Source organism: Arachis stenosperma, chromosome 1 (genome assembly GCF_014773155.1).
Source record: "Arachis stenosperma cultivar V10309 chromosome 1, arast.V10309.gnm1.PFL2, whole genome shotgun sequence".
NCBI classification, from domain to species: Eukaryota; Viridiplantae; Streptophyta; class Magnoliopsida; order Fabales; family Fabaceae; genus Arachis; species Arachis stenosperma.
Window position 1 is genome coordinate 4,145,790 of NC_080377.1, and position 20,264 is coordinate 4,166,053.

The window sequence follows — 20,264 nt, forward strand, 5'->3', positions numbered from 1 at the left end:
AGCAGCTACTAGCGCATAATGACTTCTCAGCTTTCTTTCCTTCTAAATCCCATGCCTACTCTTTGTTCTGATGCTACCACACCTCCACCACCCAAATATAGCTTTGCCGCTTTCAAGTTCCACCTTCAATCTCCTCAGGTTTCTTTGTGGGGTATGTTTCAAATTTTGTATATGATTTTTGTTCTATTGTTTATTTAATTAATATATTTGATCTGGTTTAATTTATATAGTAATGAATATGTAATTTAAGGGTCAAATTTTTGGTATAAAATTCTAAATCCTTACCCATATGTTAAAAGAAAGAGACTTTTCTATATCAAAAATATAATTATTTATATATTTTTATTTTAATCATCTTAAATTTTTTGAATAATTAATTTATAATATAATATTAAAATTTTTATAATAAAAAAATTAAAATTTAATTTTTTTTAAATTAGTAGTTTATGATATAATATTAAAATATTTATAATAAAAGATATTTGAAAAAAATAACAAAAATCTTGCAAATTAAAAGATAAGAAAAAAGTTTAGTATTCTTAAGATATTTGAAAACTTGAAAAAAAAAAACAAACAATTAAGTAGGAATAATAAAGTGGCTTGGTTCAATTTGTCTCGTCCCACTAAATTAATATGGGTTAAATTTATTATTTTCTGACACAAAAAAAAAAAAACTTGTTACCCCATTCTTTAAAAGGTAAACCGCCAACCGCCTTGTTTTTTTACCTCCCAAAATATGAAAATAATATTATACAAACTACAATTCAATAAATTCATGATAATGACTATATTTTTTTAAAGTTTTAAGTAATATCCAATCCATAATAATTATCATATTAAATACATTTAAATCACAATATTAACAGTTTCAAACACAACAGCATAAATACATAATTTATATTCTATAGTCACATAGTAATTGAAATACTTAATAAGTCATACCCCATTATTGATAACTTTGGATAGCGTTGTTCATATAGTTTTCATCATTTTAAAATATCTAAATTCTTAAAATAATCCTTTAACAAAACTGGCTCATCCAAATATGTATTAAGTTGATTTTTTTTAATACAGATCTTAACTTGATGATTACGTTTCATTAATTTCTAACAAAATTAAAATAATTATTTTGTTAGGATAGAATAATGATAATAAAATAATATAAGAGAATTAAAATATGTTAAATATTACTTACACTAACAATCACAAGTTGTTTCTTGCCTACACTTTTAGAGGTAAGTACTATAGATGAAGATTGAATACTAATTTCTTGTACGTCAACAATTGAAAGAGATTTATTGCCATATTTTTTAAAAAACTTGTATAACTTTTTATTTCCACATGTTCCACCTTCTTTTTTACAGTTTTAGCATCAATCTATTCATATATAAGCTCTAAAATAAAAATCTTAGGTTTAAGGTCAAGAATAGTGCCAAATGCAAGAATGACAATATACTTCTCTTAATACTTCTTAAATTCGTTCATCATCTTTTCTCCTATATTTCTTAGAACTCCATCTTCACTTTTCAAATTTTTTATCAAAACACATTGAATATGATAAACTTGTAAGAAATACAAGTTCGAGGTAGAATAAGATATGTCATACATTAAATTAGAAATTTCTTAGAAAGGATATACAAATTCACACATCTTTTCGGTTCTCCTCCATTTATCAATCGAAGGACAACGCTTATAAGCATGATCAGCTTCCTTTAAATACTCAAAGGCCTTCCGATACTTGATAGCACTCTCGAGTATAATGTAAGTAAAATTTCATCTAGTAGTAACATCTAGATGTAACCCACTTGTAAATTTCAAGTTCTGAATCGCTGAAACACATTTTTTGAACTTTATCATTCTACTTTTCGAACGCCTTACATATTTCACACTTTTTCCAATCTTATCCGATGCATCATGGGCAATCTTTAATCCATCTTGCATAATGAAATTCAAGATATGATTAGAACAACGAATATAAAAAAACTCTTAGTCATACAACAACCAATCATACATGTTTAAAATACTTTTCAAATGATCTTAACATGTATCATTAGCAAATGCGTTATTTACAGTAAGAGTCATAATCTTCTTCTCAATTTTTCACTCATTTAAAAGTTCAAAAATCTTGGAAGATAATTCAAATCTGTACGGGAAGGAGACAAATGACAAAAATTCAAAATTTTGCTTTGCAATTTTTAATTTAAATCAACAAAATGAGCGGTTAAACATAAATAACTCTTCGTAGTGTTAGATATTCACAAATTAGAAGTCAAACAAACTTTATTAGAAAAGGCTACTAAAGTACTTTTAAGCTTCTCTTTTTTTCTTAAGTAAATTCCTTAAGTAAATTTTCAGCACATTTTCCTTAATAGTATTTCTAGTAATGAGACCTAGAGTTAGACTAATGTATTTTACTCAATTCCTAAATTTCTTATTATCAATAATAGAAAATGGAACATTACAATTATCACAAAGACAGCAAACATCTTACGCGATACATGATTATCTATCTCGAAGGACCTCATTTTATTTTGCATTTCTATCAATGTCTGACCAATATTCTCAAAGTTTATTTTCATGCACCTGTTCAAATGATGCTTAAGTGATATTGTTCCATATTGTTTACCACTGGTCTTAAACTTTTGTTTGCATCTATCACATTGAGCACGTTCTATACCATCATCATTAGGTCTAATTTTTGTAAAATATCTCTACACATTAGATGTTGTTGCCTTTAACTTTTTCTTTTTAATATCTTTTGCAGCTTCAGATCCCTCTTCATTTTAAGCATTTTGTGTTAAATTTTCAACATCAACTTCTATGAAGATAGAGTTATCCATTACAGAATTTATAACTCAAACCCTAAATAACATAACAATATTTAAATTAGTAACTACATCAATAACTAAATCAATTACAAAATAACAATAATAGTAACTAAATCAATAACAATAACTAAATAAGAATAATAAAATAATAAAGATTATGAAGGTTTGTAAATGGCCTATAGAGAAAGGGGTTTGAAATTATAGGCTCCTTTTTTAGAACTTTTTTAACTTTTGCTTCTGATTGGATTAGGAACTCAGTTGCTATTAAATCTGTCAAGTTGAAAATCATGAGATAATTTTATTTTGTCTTTTCACGATGCAATCAGGAACAAAGCAACTTTTTACATTTTGATAGATGCAACTTCTAAGAAATGAATAATATAGGAGACACTTTTATTTTGTCTCATAACGAAAGAAATCAGAAGAAGAGTAGAGAAGAGAAAATCACACAATCATGTATCCTGATTCAACCACCATGTGCAACGTGACCTATATCCAATCTCTCCCATAATAGTAATAGAATTTCATTATCATTCATAGTGATTAAAAACACCAATTTTTCTACGATTCAACCCAATACTATTTGGGAGAAATCCAACTTCTACCCAAGTTAGATTTGGCTAGGTTCATTCTCTAGACTTGCAATCACTAAGTGCTCATCCAACTTAGAAAGGGAATTCCCTTGATATACGTTTCAAAGTTATAAATCTCATATCATTATCCAGCTCATATCGATTATTCTCTACATTTAGTTTCAACCTCAATTCGGAGCAAGTGGGATGAACCACCAAATCTACCTAGGGAGTCTCAAATTTCAACCCGAAGCAAGTGGGGCAAACCACTGCATCTACCCAGGGAGCCTCAATCTCAATCAAATTCATTTTTCCATCATACAATCATATCAATACATCACATCAGTAGCAACCCTCAGCATCATCACCGCCAGCATGAGAGATCTCTCAGTTGTTCAAACACATATAAAGCAATACAAAGAATACACAAATAGAGAGAACAGATAACGCAATTAGGTCAAGTAACATAGAGATACAATTAATCAACAAGGCAAAACAAATACAAGATGTATACCCAATCAATATACACAAATACAAATGATGCATGTCTGTCCTACTGGCCATGAGCTCATCTATAGTTATACAGCTAAATCTGACATGTCCGGTTGCTAACCTGGACATTGTCTCTCTGTTGTGCACTAATATCTCAGCACATCGGCTAGCCATTAGAGAGAATATGTGCCTTATCACCATTAGAGGGACTAAGTGCCCTGTCACCATTACAAGAAAATCACGAACAAGCAGGAGTAACCACCATCCTTGTTCTGGCATAACTCAGCTTAGTGCGCAAGCAGGATTGACCACTATCCTTGCCACAAAAAAACATCAATTCGCAGTAAAGTCTTTAATTTGAAACCATTAAGTTCATTAACCACCTTCTCATTCAGTTTACTAATTTATTTATCTCGTGAGCGGGATAATGCCACCGTTCTCATTGTGGGGGGGGGGACAAAGCTACCATCCCCACAAAGCAATAACACACTAAGTAAGCGAGATGATACCACCATCCTTGCCAATCTGGTCACTCAGACCACAATTCATCATTTTCATTTACTAAAATAAGTTTCATAAGTTAGTACGTTCTTTAACCCCAATTAAATTATCAATTGCCAAATTCATTAACTCATGAGTGGGAGAATACCATTGTAAATAGATATTCAATTAATACACAAGCAGGATATCATCCAAACATTGCCAATTCAGCCAAGCAGGCCATACTCAATCATCGTTAATCTCATCATCCATGTCTTATATCAATTTAGTATTCATTAAGTTCATTACTCTCAAGCTTTCATCAATATTCATCAACTTAAACCCTCAATCTCCTCTAAAATATCAATTTAATTTGTTGGACTTAATCACACCCTATTCAGGACTTAAAAATGAGTTATCGGGATTTATTTAGGGATTACAGGGGTTTACAAGAGTGCCAGAAAGGCCGAACAGTCAACAACAGAGTTTAAGTGTGAAAACAAGATTTGTGCATACCATCATACTATGCGTACTCACAGTTCAGAATGTCATTCTGATCTTGTGCGTACGCATGAGCCTTGTTACCCATTATATGTAGTGCACACGCACCATAGTGTGCGTGGGCATGCATACCAAAGATTCTGGTTTTCTGCATAATCTCAGAATTCAATTTTTTATATACCAGTTTTCATTCATTCATATCTTTCTCTATAAAATTCTAATTTTTTCCGTTCTTGAACCATTTTAAAAATCTTTTAACTAACTTCGATTTAAGATAAATTTTACCCCAATCCAAGTTTCAGACACCAAGTTATGACACGTCGAAGTTGGTCAAAATTTTGGTTTTCCCAATTTTCACAAAATACTCTTTTCATCAAATTTCCAAATCCAAATTAGCTCAAACCATTCCAATACCACTACTAGGCCTTCTAAACACTCAATCATTAATTTCTAGTTATTCCAAAGCAAATCAATCCAATTCTCACTCATTTATCAAATTTCACCAACTAAATCCAATTTCACAACCAAGCAAAACATCAATCATCACTTTCTCATACAATAATTCACACACTTATCTCAGAGAATTTCTCAAACTATCTCGGTCTCTGCCCAATTTTCATATCAATATCTATCATAATCAAACATACCACAACTCATATTTAATTCAACTCATTTATATACACATTTATATCATTCGTTAACCACTCAATTCACAAAATCACAACTAATCAACACAACATCGACCAATTCTATTAATCATATTTTAGGGACAATTAACTTTAGGTATTCACATAGTTTTACACCATGTCTTTCCAAACTTAAGACTCGTACCTTCGTTGACAGCAGTCTTAACTTCGGAAGCTTTTCTCCGGCGAATTCCCAATGTCCACCGGTCCAAACTCCACCAATTTCACACCAAAATAATTCTTAAATTAACTCCACACCAAATTTCACTAGGATAGCTCTGCTTCACCCTAAAATCAATCCGAACAAGCTCTATTCCATCTAATCACAAAATTTTCACATAATTCAACCTAGGTTTTCGCATATAGTGGAAAAATTAGGTGATTGAGCTTTCTTACCTTAAGCCACTCAATTTTGGGATGGAAGCCACTTGGAATCCATGTTAGAGTAGCCCTAAAGAATCAAAATCACAATTTTCTCAATAGCCATATAACCAAAAATACAAAACTGAAGGAAAAGAAGAACTGGGCAAAGAGTTCAAGGTTCTTTACCGTAGTGTTTAAATAGAATTAAAGAGGATTCTGAGATGAACACGTGGTCATAAATGACTCATCAATAAGAGTTCCAAAGCAAAAATTATGAACAATCAAAGTGGAGGATGAATAGTGAGGGGGAGTGTGCTGCAGTGAGGCTGATTAAGGGTGTTAATGATTGGACTTTGGGCCCAACATGGGCCCAATTCACTCGTTTTAATCAGTTGGCTTAATTTTTTGCCAAAACTTTTAAGATTAACTTTTAAATTCGTATTCTAATTATTTTTATTTTCTTCAACTATAAAATTTTAATTTCTTAACCCTTTTGTTCATAATTCATTTATTAGTTAATTATTCGTCATTTACCCGGATTTTGCACAAAGAGAGCAAAATCATCAAACATCCCTCCCACAAATAGAAAAAAAAAGAAAAATAAACAAATAGATTACCAGAGGAGAGAGAGATGCCAGGGAGAGACCTAGGGATGCCAGTGCAATGGAAAGTCGATTCATCGTCACCGCTATTGATTCTGGTGCTTTCTAAGCTCTGGGAGACTTCTCAGATTCTCCGCTCTCAAGCTTCACTTGAGGGAGAGGCAAGGACGCAGAGTATGGTGAAGTGGGAGAGAGGGACGCATAGTGTGGTCAAGTGGGAGAGAGGTACGCAGAGTGTGGTCACCGCCAATGTTCTGAGCCGCTACCGCGCAGCAGCGCTGCTTGTGTTGCGACGGTGCGACCTGCGAGAGATAAAGGGAAGGTCACCGGCACGAAGTGGGCAAGAGAAGGGAGGTTGTGCTGCTGTGACCCGTGTCCATGTTTGAAAGTTGAAAATAAAATCCTAATCCTATAATTTTATATTTATGTGAATGACCAAAAGTCCAAAATGTCCTTAAAAAAAAATTGTTGGCCCGCCAGGCCATTCTGTCCCGTCCCGCCAAATTTTGCGGGTTTGACAATGCAGGTTTTTAAAATTTGGTAGGTCTTAAATTTGTCCCCTCTCCTCCTTTCGGTCTATCTTTTTTGACAATTTGGTCCCGCGAAATCGGCCCATTTAGCTACCGCTACTGTTAAGCGCAAGTTTATTAATATTTGGGATTAAAGATGTGATTCAAACTATATATCCGTACAAGTTATTATTGGACAGAAGGATAGAAACCATATTAATTTTTCCTTTCAACCACAATAAATATTTCATATAAGTGGGTCATCATTTTGCCTCAACTCTAATACCTCACGAGTTAAGCATATTTGAGTCGAGAGGGTACGAAAATATATAATAATAAAATTTCTTGATTTGTATGGATATGAGCTAAAAAATGTGAAAATGATCTATTATTCTTTATTTAATTTTTTAATGAGTCAACCCGTTTTACTTCTTAACTCTAACAAGTCAAGTCTGCATTTTCTTAACTCATTAAAAAAACGGTTCAACTAATTATTCTTTTACAATTTTGGCTTGCCGTTATAGATGAGCCGGCTCAAATTTGTCTGTTTGATACCTCTAATATTTGAGCTAAAAATGAAATTAAAGAGTGAACGAGGAGGAATCGAAAAAAATTAAATATAGGGTGTTTATGAAGTTTGAATCTCAATTTTTTTCGGTATTTTGATTATAAAATGTAAATCTATTTTAATTACATTGTTTACAAAATTTGATAATAAATAAGAATCTAGGTTGAATATATTGTTTATGAAATCTAATTATAAATATAACTATGTGACCATTCTGTAATGAATGATTTTCGATAATATGCATGGTTGATTATATATTTGTTGTTATTATTGGCAATGTTTTGAAATCAGATCAAACCAGTTGATTTAACTGAATTAATCGAGAATTGATCTTTTAGTCAGTTCGATTGGTCTTTAAAATCGTCCTACAAAAAATTGATAAAAAATCGGTCGAACTAGTGGTTAATTGATGAATTGACTAAATTGGTTCGATTTTTTAAAAGGTTTTTAAAGATTCGGTTCACTCTTTCAAAGTCAAAACGATACTGTTTAAAGAAAAATAAAAGAAAAAAAAACTAGTAGAACACTTCCTGACCCCACCCCATCCCTTTCTCTCTCTCTCACCCAGTAGAAAACCCTAATCCTCTCTTTTCTTCGAAGAACAACCACCAACAACTACCCATAATCCTCTCTTCTCTTCGAAGAACAACCACCACCTACCATCCCACTTCAGAGCTCAAACTCATCGCCGAACCCTTCTCTCCCTTCTCTCTTTGTCGTCCTCTCTGTCCGAGCTCTCTCTATTGCTGCCTCGCTGCTCCTCACGCGTGGGTCGCTGCTTCTCCTCTCTTCGCCGTGGGTCGTCACTACTTCTTCCCTCCTCGTCGTTTTCTGCTACTCTCCTTCTCGCCGGCGTCATTTCTGCTTTTCTGCTCCACACCATGTCTCACCGTCGTTGCTTCTCCATCGTTGCTTCTCTTCTTCGCGTGGTGTCTCTCAGTCGCTGATGTTCTACCCTTCGCCGTGTCTCAACCTCCCTCACTTTTACAATTTATCTCTATGTCCGAAATTTTCAAATTTTCAACCCTCTCAGGTCTCAAGTCTTAGTCTCTAACTATCTCAGACTCTTTTCCTATGAAATTCGAAATTTATTCTGAATATGCATATGATGTTTATTGATGATTCTGTTGAGTTTTAAGATATTAATTTTTTTAATTTTTATTTGAATTCAATCCATTGATATTGAATTAATTCTGTTGAGATTGAGTTATAACTTTAATTGTTTAATTTTTTTAATTCTGTTGAGATTGATTTTTAAATCCAATCTGTTGTACTTGTTGTTTTGGTGAATTGTTGTTTGTTGTTATTGATTTAAAATAAAAACATTGCCACAATTCTACATTGAATTTACTATATGGCTTCATATAATTTCGTTAAATTATGTTTATAATTCTTATGTTGGGTGCATGTTTGGGATGTTTTGGATTAATGACTTGATTGACTTGCAGAAATTCATACATGGGGAGATAATCTTTTTAATAGTTTTATATTACGTGTACACCAAAATCAGTTATTAAAGTCAGTCACTAGTATAAAATATATTTTGAAATATAAATACACATTGAAAGTAAATTAAACCATACATATATTTATACACAAATATATTAATGATTAATTTTATTATACAAATAATATTTTTATTTATTATATATTTAATTAATTCGATTTAACTACGATTGGACTCTAGTTGAATTATTAAATCCATTATTCAATCGGGTCAATATAATGACCGGTTTAATTCTCACAGCCATAAGTGATTATGATAAAGTTTATTGGCATGATTAAGAGGGAGAAGATGGTTTGATTAAAGATATATCTTTTGTCCATAAGCGCTTAATTGTCTTTGATCTAGATATTCATGTTTCAATTATATCTAAAAATTTACTTAGTATTATCCATCAGTTAAAACAAAATGTTAATGTTATATATTTTAATTTGCTGTAAATAACTTGTTACTGGGTAACCACACACAATATTAATGAACCAATTGCTTCAAACATATATTTTCCAATAGGTACACGTTCTCACGGAATTAATGAAGGCAAACATGGCAAGAAATGTGATGGATTTCGTCCAATATGTGCAAAATCATCTCCAATTCTTGATTTCAAGGTGAGCAAATTTCTGTTAGTTTATCAGAAAATTATTATTAAGGGAATTTTTAAATGTCCTTGTTAAATTTTTTGTTTGTTTGTCTGTAGTTTTAGAAGAGAACATTCGTAAAAAGTTGTGTAAGATAAATAATTGTTATATACGTAATTGTCAGTTTTTAAATGTAATATTAAGTACTTTCTTTAACTTTAAAAAAAAATTGTAAGAACTAAATTTATATTAGCATGTAATTATATATGGTCACTAGAAAATATATTAATTGGGGATCAATAAAATATTTTGTTCTCAGAATCAAGTGTAACTTCAAACAATATTTAATTATTTGGTAAAAGAAGAAGTATATGGGTCAACTCATAAACCAGCCGAGTTAAATAATTCTATTTAATAATTAATTTTAAAATATTTAAAAAAACATAATTTAAATAATTAGAATTAATTAAGTTTTTTTAGTAAGATTTTGTTAGGTAGATAATCACTTTTGTGAACAATATGAATAATAGGCTCTAAATTAATCTAATAAAATAAAAACACACATTTTTAAATTATCCACTTAAATCTTAATATTAGAATAACTATATGTACACCTAGTGAATTAAATATTCAATATATTTATTATTCATAATATTTTCATTGTCAATCTATATTTTTCTTTTTTAGTATTAGGTCAAGTAACTTCGCTAGACACATTCTCTTACGGTAATCATCATTTTCCTCGCGTGGACCTTCAGTTGCCTAGATCACCCATCGCCTGTGCCGCCTTCCGACGCACAAAACACCGCCTCGCCGCCACCACATTGCACCGCGCAAAAAAGAAACATCCAACATAACCAGAAAAGAAACATCAGTAATTCAGAAAAAGAAACATCTAATATAATAAAAAAACATCCAATATAACGAGAAAAAAAAATCTCAAATGAACCAGTTTACATAGTATCTGGACCTGGAACAAAGAAGAAACGCCCACTTAACCGTAAACTCTAAAGATCTACTAATTTTTTTAGAGACCACTGGGGTGAATGAAGAGTAGCGACGCGTGACGTAAGAGGAGGAGGCGCGACATGAAGGAAAAGGTGGAAGAGATCAGATGCGGCCCGATATGGAAGGATGGAGGTGGCGGCGCGACGTTGCGGGTTTCTGAAGACGAGGAGTTTACACAGTGACATTGACATGCGTCTGAAGCTGCGACGGCAGCTGCGTTGAGATGCATTGTTGACGGCGACGACGTGCTCGTAAGCGGCGATGGTGGCGTTGTGACGCATTGTCGATCGACTGCAACGGAGATGGCATGTGAGGGAGGGTGAGCGCGGATGTAGTTTTCTGTGGTGAAGATGAACGGCGTGGTGAAAGGGAAGGAAGCTGAAATGATGAAAAGTGAAATGTGAATTAGGGTAAAGATAGGTAAATGAAAGGATGTTTTTTTTTTTTTTTTGGTAATAGGTTTTGGAGTGTAAGCCAAGAGGAGTTGATAGAAATTGACTGATATCCTAATTAGTTATCTAATAGGATTGTTAGTAAAATTATAAGACCTTTAGATTAACTACACATTAAAAAGTTAGCCAATAACCAGACAACAACATGATCAATTTTGGATTTACAATTTTTAAATTTTAGATATGTATCGTTTTAGTTTTTTTATGTTGTAACTATTATATTTTAGTTAACTATTGCCTATTTTATTGTTCTTTAGCAGACTGTAATTTTTAAATAAAAATATAAATTCGAAATGAATCTATGAAGAGTTTAATACCGAACTAATTACCAAAGAATTCATAGAAAAACAACAGTGTCCTTCTTATATATTATTGTGAATGTGAATGTGATAGTTATATTACACAACAGGAAATGCACATGTGAGTGAAAATAGTCCATTCTCATATTCTTGAATTAAGTGATGAGAATTCAATCCTAGATTTAGATAGAAAAAAGAATTTAAAATATTATTTTAGTATGTGTCTATATTACAATAATTAAAACATCGATAGTATTTTAAAAAATATTATTAAAATTAAAATAATATTTATATTATTTAATAATATTTTTTTAAAAAGAGTTATTAAAATAAGTTATTAAAATATTAAAAAATATGACTAATATATATATATATAAAAGACTACTGTGTTTTTTGGATATTGTGATGAATAAATTATTAATTAAAATATAAAATTTTATTTACAAATTTAGTAAAATGGTAAAACATTTGAATCAATTAAAACTATTATATATCATAAATTCATAATCGTAAAAATTAATGTGTAAATATTCTTAGTGAATGTGCAAAATAATTGATAAATACATAATTTTAGCAAATAATAATTAAAAACAACCAAAATCTCAAATGTGTATATTTTAAATTTCTAAACTTGCAGATTTAATAAGAAAGATACAAAGAATTATATTGTTTATAACAACCATATTACGTGTTATATTAAAAATAGTTATTAAAATTAGTTACTAATATAGAATATATAAAAAATAAACTAAAATAACACAGAAATATATAGTGATTCACTTAAATACACAAATAATATTTTTGTTTTAAAATATTCTCCACGTTCAAACAATTTTGACATCAAAGCTTATTCAAATAATTTTAGGTCACGCGCTTTTTTCTTCTTCTTCTTTTCACGTTTGTTTACGCATAGAGCGTCTTCTTCTTTGTCTTCTTCTTCGCGTTCCTCCTCCTCCTTCTTTTTCGCGTTCCTTCTTTTTACGTATTTTCTCCTTATCGTTATTCTTTTTATTGTTGTTACTGTTATATTTTTTTGTCTTTTCCTCCTTCTCTTCCTGGTGAAAAAGCAGTAGAAAGTGAGGAGAAAGAGTTTTGAATTGTGCAGAACAGAAATGAACCGAACATGTTATTATGGTGAAACAATTGTATAGTACTAAATGAATGAAATATTATCTATTATATAAATTCAAATTTGAAAAGCTTTCTGCATAATGAACCGAACACGCACTCATGGTGAAACAATTGTATAGTATTGAGTGAACGAAACATAATCCATTATATAAAATCAAATTCAAACAACTTTCTGCATAATGAACTGAACACGTACTCATGGTGAAACAATTATATAGTACTGACTGAACGAAACATAATCCATTATATAAAATAAAATTCGAACAACTTTTTGCATAATGAACCGAACACGTACTCATGGTGAAAAAACTGTATAGTGTTGAGTGAACGGAATATAATCCATTATATAAAATTAAATTCAAACACCTTTCTGCATAATGAACCGAACACGTACTCATGGTGAAACAAATTTATAATGGTGAGTGAACGAAACATAATCCATTATATAAAATCAAATTCGAACAACTTTTTGCATAATGAACCGAACTTGTACTGAAACAAATGTATAATACTGACCGACGAAATATAATCCATTATATAAAATCAAATTCGAAATACCTCTATCTACATTTTAGAGATTATCAATTCAATTCAATTCAATTCAGATTTAGAACACCTAGTTCCATTCAATTCAATTTAGCTATTGTATTCCATTCAATTTGATTGAAAAAATAATCCATTAATAAAATATTGGTGTTGTTGGTGATGACGATAACGAAAGAGGAAGAGGAGAAGGATACGTGAATTTGAAAGAAGAAGAAAAAAGCGCATGTAACACTCTTTTAATAAAAGTAATTTTTGTTGATGTTGAACCTACTTTAATAAAAAAATACTTGGATATATAGGATAAATCTTTTGTTTTAATAACTTGTGTAACAAAAATTTAATTGTTGTTATTAGTTTTCTTTACGTTTCCCTCAAGTATATATTTACTACTAACGTTCAATTAATTCGTAATTAATGCTTGATTTGTGAAAGGAGGTGGAAACAAAGGAGATAAGAGAGAAGATAAAAGTGGTGAAATGTATGTTGGGGTCAATGGAAGATGGAGAAATAAGCGTGTCAGCATATGACACTGCATGGGTTGGTCTGGTGAAAGATGTTAATGGCGGAAATGCCCCTCAGTTCCCTTCGTGTCTTGAGTGGATAGCCAATAATCAGCTTCCAGATGGTTCTTGGGGTGATGCTAATTACTTTTCACCCCGTGATCGTCTTCTTAATACCCTCGCCTGTGTTATTGCTTTCACTCAATGGAATTTGCACCCTCAAATGTGTCACAAGGGTAACTTTATTCTTACATATAATTTATGTGATTGAATAATGTTTTTTATACTCAATGAATTTCATTATAACATTATTATGTCATAATATTATCACGTACAGGGCTCACATTCTTTAAGGAAAATCTAAGCAAGATTCAAGATGAGAGTGCCGCAGAAGCTCTAGTTGGTTTTGAATTTACTTTACCTTCTCTTCTTGACTTGGCTCGAAGTATGAATATTGAAGTGTCGGATGATTTTCCTGTCTTGAAAGAATTATCAGCTAGGAGAGATCTCAAGCTCAAAAGGTATCATATATTTGGTTAAGAAGAAACAGAGGAAATTAATTTTTAGTTAGTTAACATTATTCATGGTTAGAGTTTAAGTTTATAGTTCAGAATTTAATTTAGATCTAAGAGTTTAATTTAAGATTTAAATTTAAAATAAATAATTAAGTAACGTTGACAACAAAAATTGGTTATCTAGCATTATTTTTTTTACTAGTTTTTTTTTCATTTTTTATTATTATTCGAGAGTAATATTTTGAGAATTGGTCTGAATTTATCGGTTCAATTAGGTTAATCAAAAACTGATTATTAAATTAGTTCGATTCAAATAAAAATTGGTTGATAATGAACGATCAAAAATTAAAATAATTGATAAAAAATTTTGATTAATCAATTCAATTTTTTAGTAGTTAATCAATTTAAAATAATAAAAATAAAAATATCAATTTTTTTAAATATTTATATTATATATAAATATACTATTCTATTCTAATCAGTTCATTCTCAATTAAATCTTTAAATTTTTAAATCTTTAACTTTGTTACTTCAATGATCAATTTAATTTTCAAAACTTTACCGGAGAGAATATCATTATTAATTGAGAAATTGAAAACTAAACTGATATGATATATATATATATATATATATATATACTACTTGAATGTTTAGAATACCAATAGAAATTATGCATAAGGTGCCTACATCAGTACTCTATAGTTTGGAGGGAATAATGGTAAATTTGGAGTGGAAACAACTTTTGAAGTTGCAGTCAAAAGATGGTTCATTCTTATTCTCTCCGGCGTCCACAGCCTACGCTTACATGCAGACCAAAGACGAAAATGCTCTCAAGTATCTCCACAACACTGTTCACGTTTGTAATGGTGCAGGTAATTAACAACACTACCCATATAACACTTTATCTTTTAATTAACTCTAAAGTGTATGTTTGTAGAATTGATTTCGGAAAAAAAAAGTTAGAAGAATTGATTTTAAAGTGAAGTTATTTGTGTTTGAAATTTTGCATATATATAAAATGGGAAGAGTTTTAAATGTACCGAAAATATCAGTGTTTCAGTTATTTTAACTGTTGATCTGAATTATAAAAAATATATATAATATATATTAATTAAAATCAACGGTTAAAATGATTGAAACACTGATGTTTTTAGTATACTTAAAATTTTTCCCATAAAATGTACTCTCTAATGACTGTGTCAATACTACAAAGTTAATTCGTAAAAACAATTTTACTTTTTCATCTTTTTCGTTGAGGAATTTTTAAAGCAATAAAACAACACTTAAAACACTAATGAGAAAAAGGTTACTATAGTATTTCTTTTCTTTTAACAATTTTGGGGTGATATCAAATCCTATACCCACAAACTAAGCAAAATATATGTTACAAAAAAGGATCATCTCAATACTAAAAAAGAAAAAGAAAAAGTTGGATCATCTTCTTCATTACTCATCTTCTACCTCAGATGTCTTCTCTATTAAACTTCATTTGAATTCAGAAAATCATCATTGATCAAATTTAAATCATATTAGTTAAAAACTTCAAATCATATTAGTGCTAGATTTTCTAACAATCATTAAATCTATAAGATTTTCATTTATTGCAAATAGTGAAGCCGAAATCTTCTTTATTTTCTTCCGTGTTCTACTTCAAGTGGTCTTCCCCAACACCTAAATTGCCTTCCATGAATCTTAAACAAAATATCACTACAAAAAGTTATTGGATACTTTTGAATTTACTGGCTAATTTATTAAAAAATCTGTTGGTAATTTGTTTATTGTTGATTTTAGCGACAGAATAAATCCGACGGTATAAATTTTGTTGGTAATTATTTACTCATTGATTTTTTTCGTCACTAATTATCGACGAATTTAGTAGCAAATATAAACTTTTAAATTTAATGATTTTTAAACTAACAAAATTCAAAATTTTACAACTTATAATAATTTTTAGTTGAAAGTTCACAAACAAGTTTAAATATCAAAGTTTATTATTAAAAAAAAAAAGAAAATTCAATTAAGCAGGAAAATCAAATTTGAAATGTACCAAACCTTCAATTACAAAAATTAAACAAAATTAAATCAGAAATCGAAAGAGCAATACTAATGAGTATTAGAGATTAGGCTATACTAATACTACTATATTATATAAAGAATCAACCATACCAAACAATTTATGATACTAACAATTAACTAATTTATTGTCTCTCCCTATTCTTCTATCTTGATTCCAATTCTTTGACTAATTACAAGTGTGATTGAAGAATCAAGGGATTAGTGTAGTGAACATGTTATGTTACCATAATCTTACACTTTACATTGTTATTGCTACAAGAGTGTATTGAACTTGTAACATTACTATAATGTTCTAAAAAACTAGTGATACTATTAGCATTACATTGTTTGTTCATTTTCTATTTCTATAGTAATAATTTTGGACCGAGATAAGTAGTATTACGTATATCTCTCTGTAACCAAGGGATCAAGCAAACACATACATAAAGAACCAAATAACACATTAAAAAATGATAAAAAAAAATATGTATTATATGTTAATAAATTGGTGAACCTTTAAAATTTGCTTGTGAAAGACATTCATATATACAAGGAAGCATAAATTAAAATTTTACTATTATGATAAGTGTAGCATTTCACCAAACACTTGAAAGGCATGTGAAAAATAATAAGATGTATAGACATAAACAAGGGAACGAAAGATTAAAACAAACCACAATAATGTAATCGGCAAAGGACCCAATCAAAATCCTAAGGCTCCACCAATATTGTATATTCCAGCAGTGTGTCTCATCAACTTGGAGCAAGATTTTGCATCAGACCTCATTAGCTCGTTATCGAATATTTCAAAAAATGCCACAACGACATCTTATTACTTCAGCTGACACAATTTATTAGCACTATATTAGAAAAATGGATGATTATTCATATAACTATTGGTTTACTGGATCAAATGTTCAACCATAATTCAACCGGAATAATCAAATTATAATAAAATAATATATAAATAAATACACAAAACATAATTATATTCTAATATAAACCTTAAAATATCATCCAAATTAAAAATTCTACATCAACCAAAGTGTTATATAATCTCATCTAAGTCCGCACAAGTCAAATAACAAAAGAAATATCCAAACAAGATTAATAACTTAGTAGCAATTAGTATGCAAATAAATAACAGCTAGAACAATAAGTAGGCAGCAAGAACAATAACAGTTAGGCAAATAAATTTAATAACTATATATAAAAAAATTTAATAACACCTAACAAAAATTAGCAAAAAAATTATTAGCAAGAACTGAATAATTATTAGCAAAAAAATTAACAAATCAACAAGAACAATAACAGCAACAGTAACAATCACTAACAAATCAACAAGAACCATAACAGTAATAACTACAAGAACTGTACAATTATTAGCAAAAAAAATAAAGTAATCAAGCACAATAATAGCGAATAAATTCAATAACTACAAGAACTGAACATCTATGCAACGACAACATAACAATCAACAAAAAAAAATCAACAACAAGAAGAACAACTAATAAAGGCTGAAGAAGAACAATCAGCGACGAGATGCTGAAGAAATTAATCGAGTAACAGAATTGCGCACTATACCTAAACGCCAGAAGGAATGGAGCTGGAGGCGAGCAAGTCTGAAAGCGACAGCGACGAGAAACAGAAAACGACGACAAGGCGACGACTGAGCTGGCAGATTGGCAGACAGAGGAACTTACAACTTCAAGCTCTGGGAGAGAAAGGAGATGCACCTCGGAGAGGGCAAAAAGGGATTAGAGTTTTTTATTTAAAAAAATGAAAACAAGATGGAATAGGGAGCAGGATGAGGACAACCTACTTGGACAACGGAGGAGAGACACAACTTCGGTGATAGAGGGAGCGACAGCGATAGCTCTTCAATTAACAGTGGCGGAGACAGAGGGAACAACTCCTTTTGAGGCAATGAAACACGATATAGGTGACTTGACGCAGAGTTTGGAGAAGAATGGAGGTAGAAAGCACTGACAGAGGGTGGCCAGATGTAGTTGCAGGAGAGAGAGAGAGAGAGAGAGAGAGAGAGAGAGAGAGAGAGAGAGAGAGAGAGAGAGAGAGAGAGAGAGAGAGAGAGAGAGGGAGGGCTACTCAAGTTTATCGTCAGATTTTGCAATGTATTGCGTATGACCAAAACGCAGTATTCCATCAATTGAGCTTTATCAATGGATTTAAATCCACTGATAATTCTGATGATAATGTTCGCGCTAATTTCTTTTTCATTCAAATATTACTAGCGAATTTATTATAAAAAAATCTAATTCAATAATAACTTTTTTTCGATAATTTTTATCATATCTACTAATAAATCTGTCAGTAAATTTACTACTAATATTCGATGCTGATAAATTTAATAATATTGAGTATTTTTCTTATAATGGATGATTTTGAGAAGCTTCCAAAAAGATGATCCGTTTCCACTCCCAGAACACACTCCGCAGTGGTTCTCACTTGGTTGATGTCATATATTTCATTAAAGAAACTTGTGAAATTACAGTATCTATCCATGTGGTAAAGATTTTAACTTTTATTGTCATTAAATTATTAAAATAAATTTCAACTAACTTCTAATAAAATTAAGGCCAATTTTATGTTATTTATGAGTTCACATTTAATTTTTGTTTAACTTATTTTTATAATAAATTTTAAAATTTTAAATATTATTTATTTTTATATTTTTAAAATTAAATATTTTTTATCTTTTAATCACTATAATAATCACTTAAAATTAATTGTTTGACTGATATATATACCAAGGGTTTTGATTGTCTTTTGTGATCAACACATAGTCATCAAAGCCAAAAAAAAAAATAAAATAAAATAAAGCCACCAGACACACTATACTCATATATATATATTAAAATTAGTTATTAATATAAAATATATATTAAAAATAAATTAAATTATATATATATATATTTATACGTACATAAATATCTAATAATTAAATTAAATATTAATTTTAGTAATTTAGTATGTAAATAATATTTATATATATATATATATATATATATTTTAATATGACTATATTTATAATGATTATAATAACTATAAAGTGTTTTTAAAATTAAAATTATTACTTTGATAATATTTGATTAGTAATATTTAAAAAACATTACTAAATAATAAAAAATATTATTTTAATTTTAGTAATATTTTTAAAATACTATCACCATAGCATAAACATTTTTAAAAATATTATTATTATTATAGTAATATTTGATGAAGAGTATTAGAAATTAATAGATTTTGTGATTTATAGTTATTAATTAATTATTATTAGTATTTTTAATTTTGTGAAATTATTTTTTTTGATTAAATACGAGCTAAATTTTAATAAAAGTGTTGGTTCTTAAAGTTTCTCTTTTTGCAAATGTATGATGTAGGTTAAAGTTGATACTTGATATGTTTGGTTTTTTTTTTTTTTTTTTTTGGCCAGTTCCAAACTCGTATCCCATAGACTTGTTTGAGCGGAGTTGGACCGTTGATCGTTTGGAACGTCTCGGCATTTCAAGATATTTTGAGCCGAAGATTAAAGATTTTATGACGTATATCTCAAGGTAAGTTCATGGGATTATTTGATTTAGATTTTCAGTGACTTCAAATATGGAAAATTATATAATTTCAGATATTGGACCGACAAGGGTCTTGGTTGGACAAGAGATTCGGGGGTTCCAGATATTGACGATACAGTAATGGCATTTAGGTTACTTAGGTTACATGGTCACCAAGTTTTACCCGGTAACTTTTATTATTCATATATAGAAAATAAAACAAAAAAGTATTTTCTACATTTTACTAAATTGTATTTTAATTAAGGTTTAATTATTCTATTAGTTCTTATAGTTTTCGAAATTTTCAATTAGGTTCTTATACTTTTTTTTCTTTTAACTGGGTTCTTACACCATTTTTTTTTCAATTGAGTTCCTATACTTTTTTTCTTTTATTTGAATCCTGCACTAATTTTTTTTAGTTGGATTCTTATATAATTAAGCCAATTACTATTAAGAAAAACCTAATTGAAAAAAAAATTGGTGCAATGACCCAATTAAAAAGAAAA

The 20,264-nt window shown here is 29.8% G+C and overlaps 1 protein-coding gene and 1 long non-coding RNA gene across 4 annotated transcripts in view; one reads left to right on the forward strand and one right to left on the reverse strand.

The window, feature by feature from the left end:
- LOC130939489 ((-)-kolavenyl diphosphate synthase TPS28, chloroplastic-like) overlaps window positions 1-20,264 on the forward strand; it is a 22,867-nt gene continuing 2,603 nt past the window's right edge. For both annotated transcript variants that reach the window (XM_057867593.1, XM_057867598.1), the window contains exons 1-7: window positions 1-151; window positions 9,616-9,713; window positions 13,552-13,855; window positions 13,957-14,140; window positions 14,789-15,006; window positions 19,644-19,764; window positions 19,833-19,945. In XM_057867593.1, coding sequence (XP_057723576.1) covers window positions 19-151; window positions 9,616-9,713; window positions 13,552-13,855; window positions 13,957-14,140; window positions 14,789-15,006; window positions 19,644-19,764; window positions 19,833-19,945 — 1,171 coding nt within the window. In that variant the 5' untranslated portion in view covers window positions 1-18. The remainder of the gene's footprint in view (window positions 152-9,615; window positions 9,714-13,551; window positions 13,856-13,956; window positions 14,141-14,788; window positions 15,007-19,643; window positions 19,765-19,832; window positions 19,946-20,264) is intronic.
- LOC130939531 (uncharacterized) lies at window positions 1,444-6,897 on the reverse strand. 2 transcript variants are annotated; one of them, XR_009070214.1, is made up of 4 exons: window positions 6,540-6,897; window positions 5,956-6,010; window positions 5,705-5,878; window positions 1,444-1,934 (listed from the first exon to the last, which is right to left on the reverse strand). It is a non-coding gene; the product is annotated as an uncharacterized LOC130939531 (long non-coding RNA). The 2 variants fall into 2 exon arrangements; XR_009070213.1 differs by lacking the exon at window positions 6,540-6,897 and adding an exon at window positions 6,109-6,497.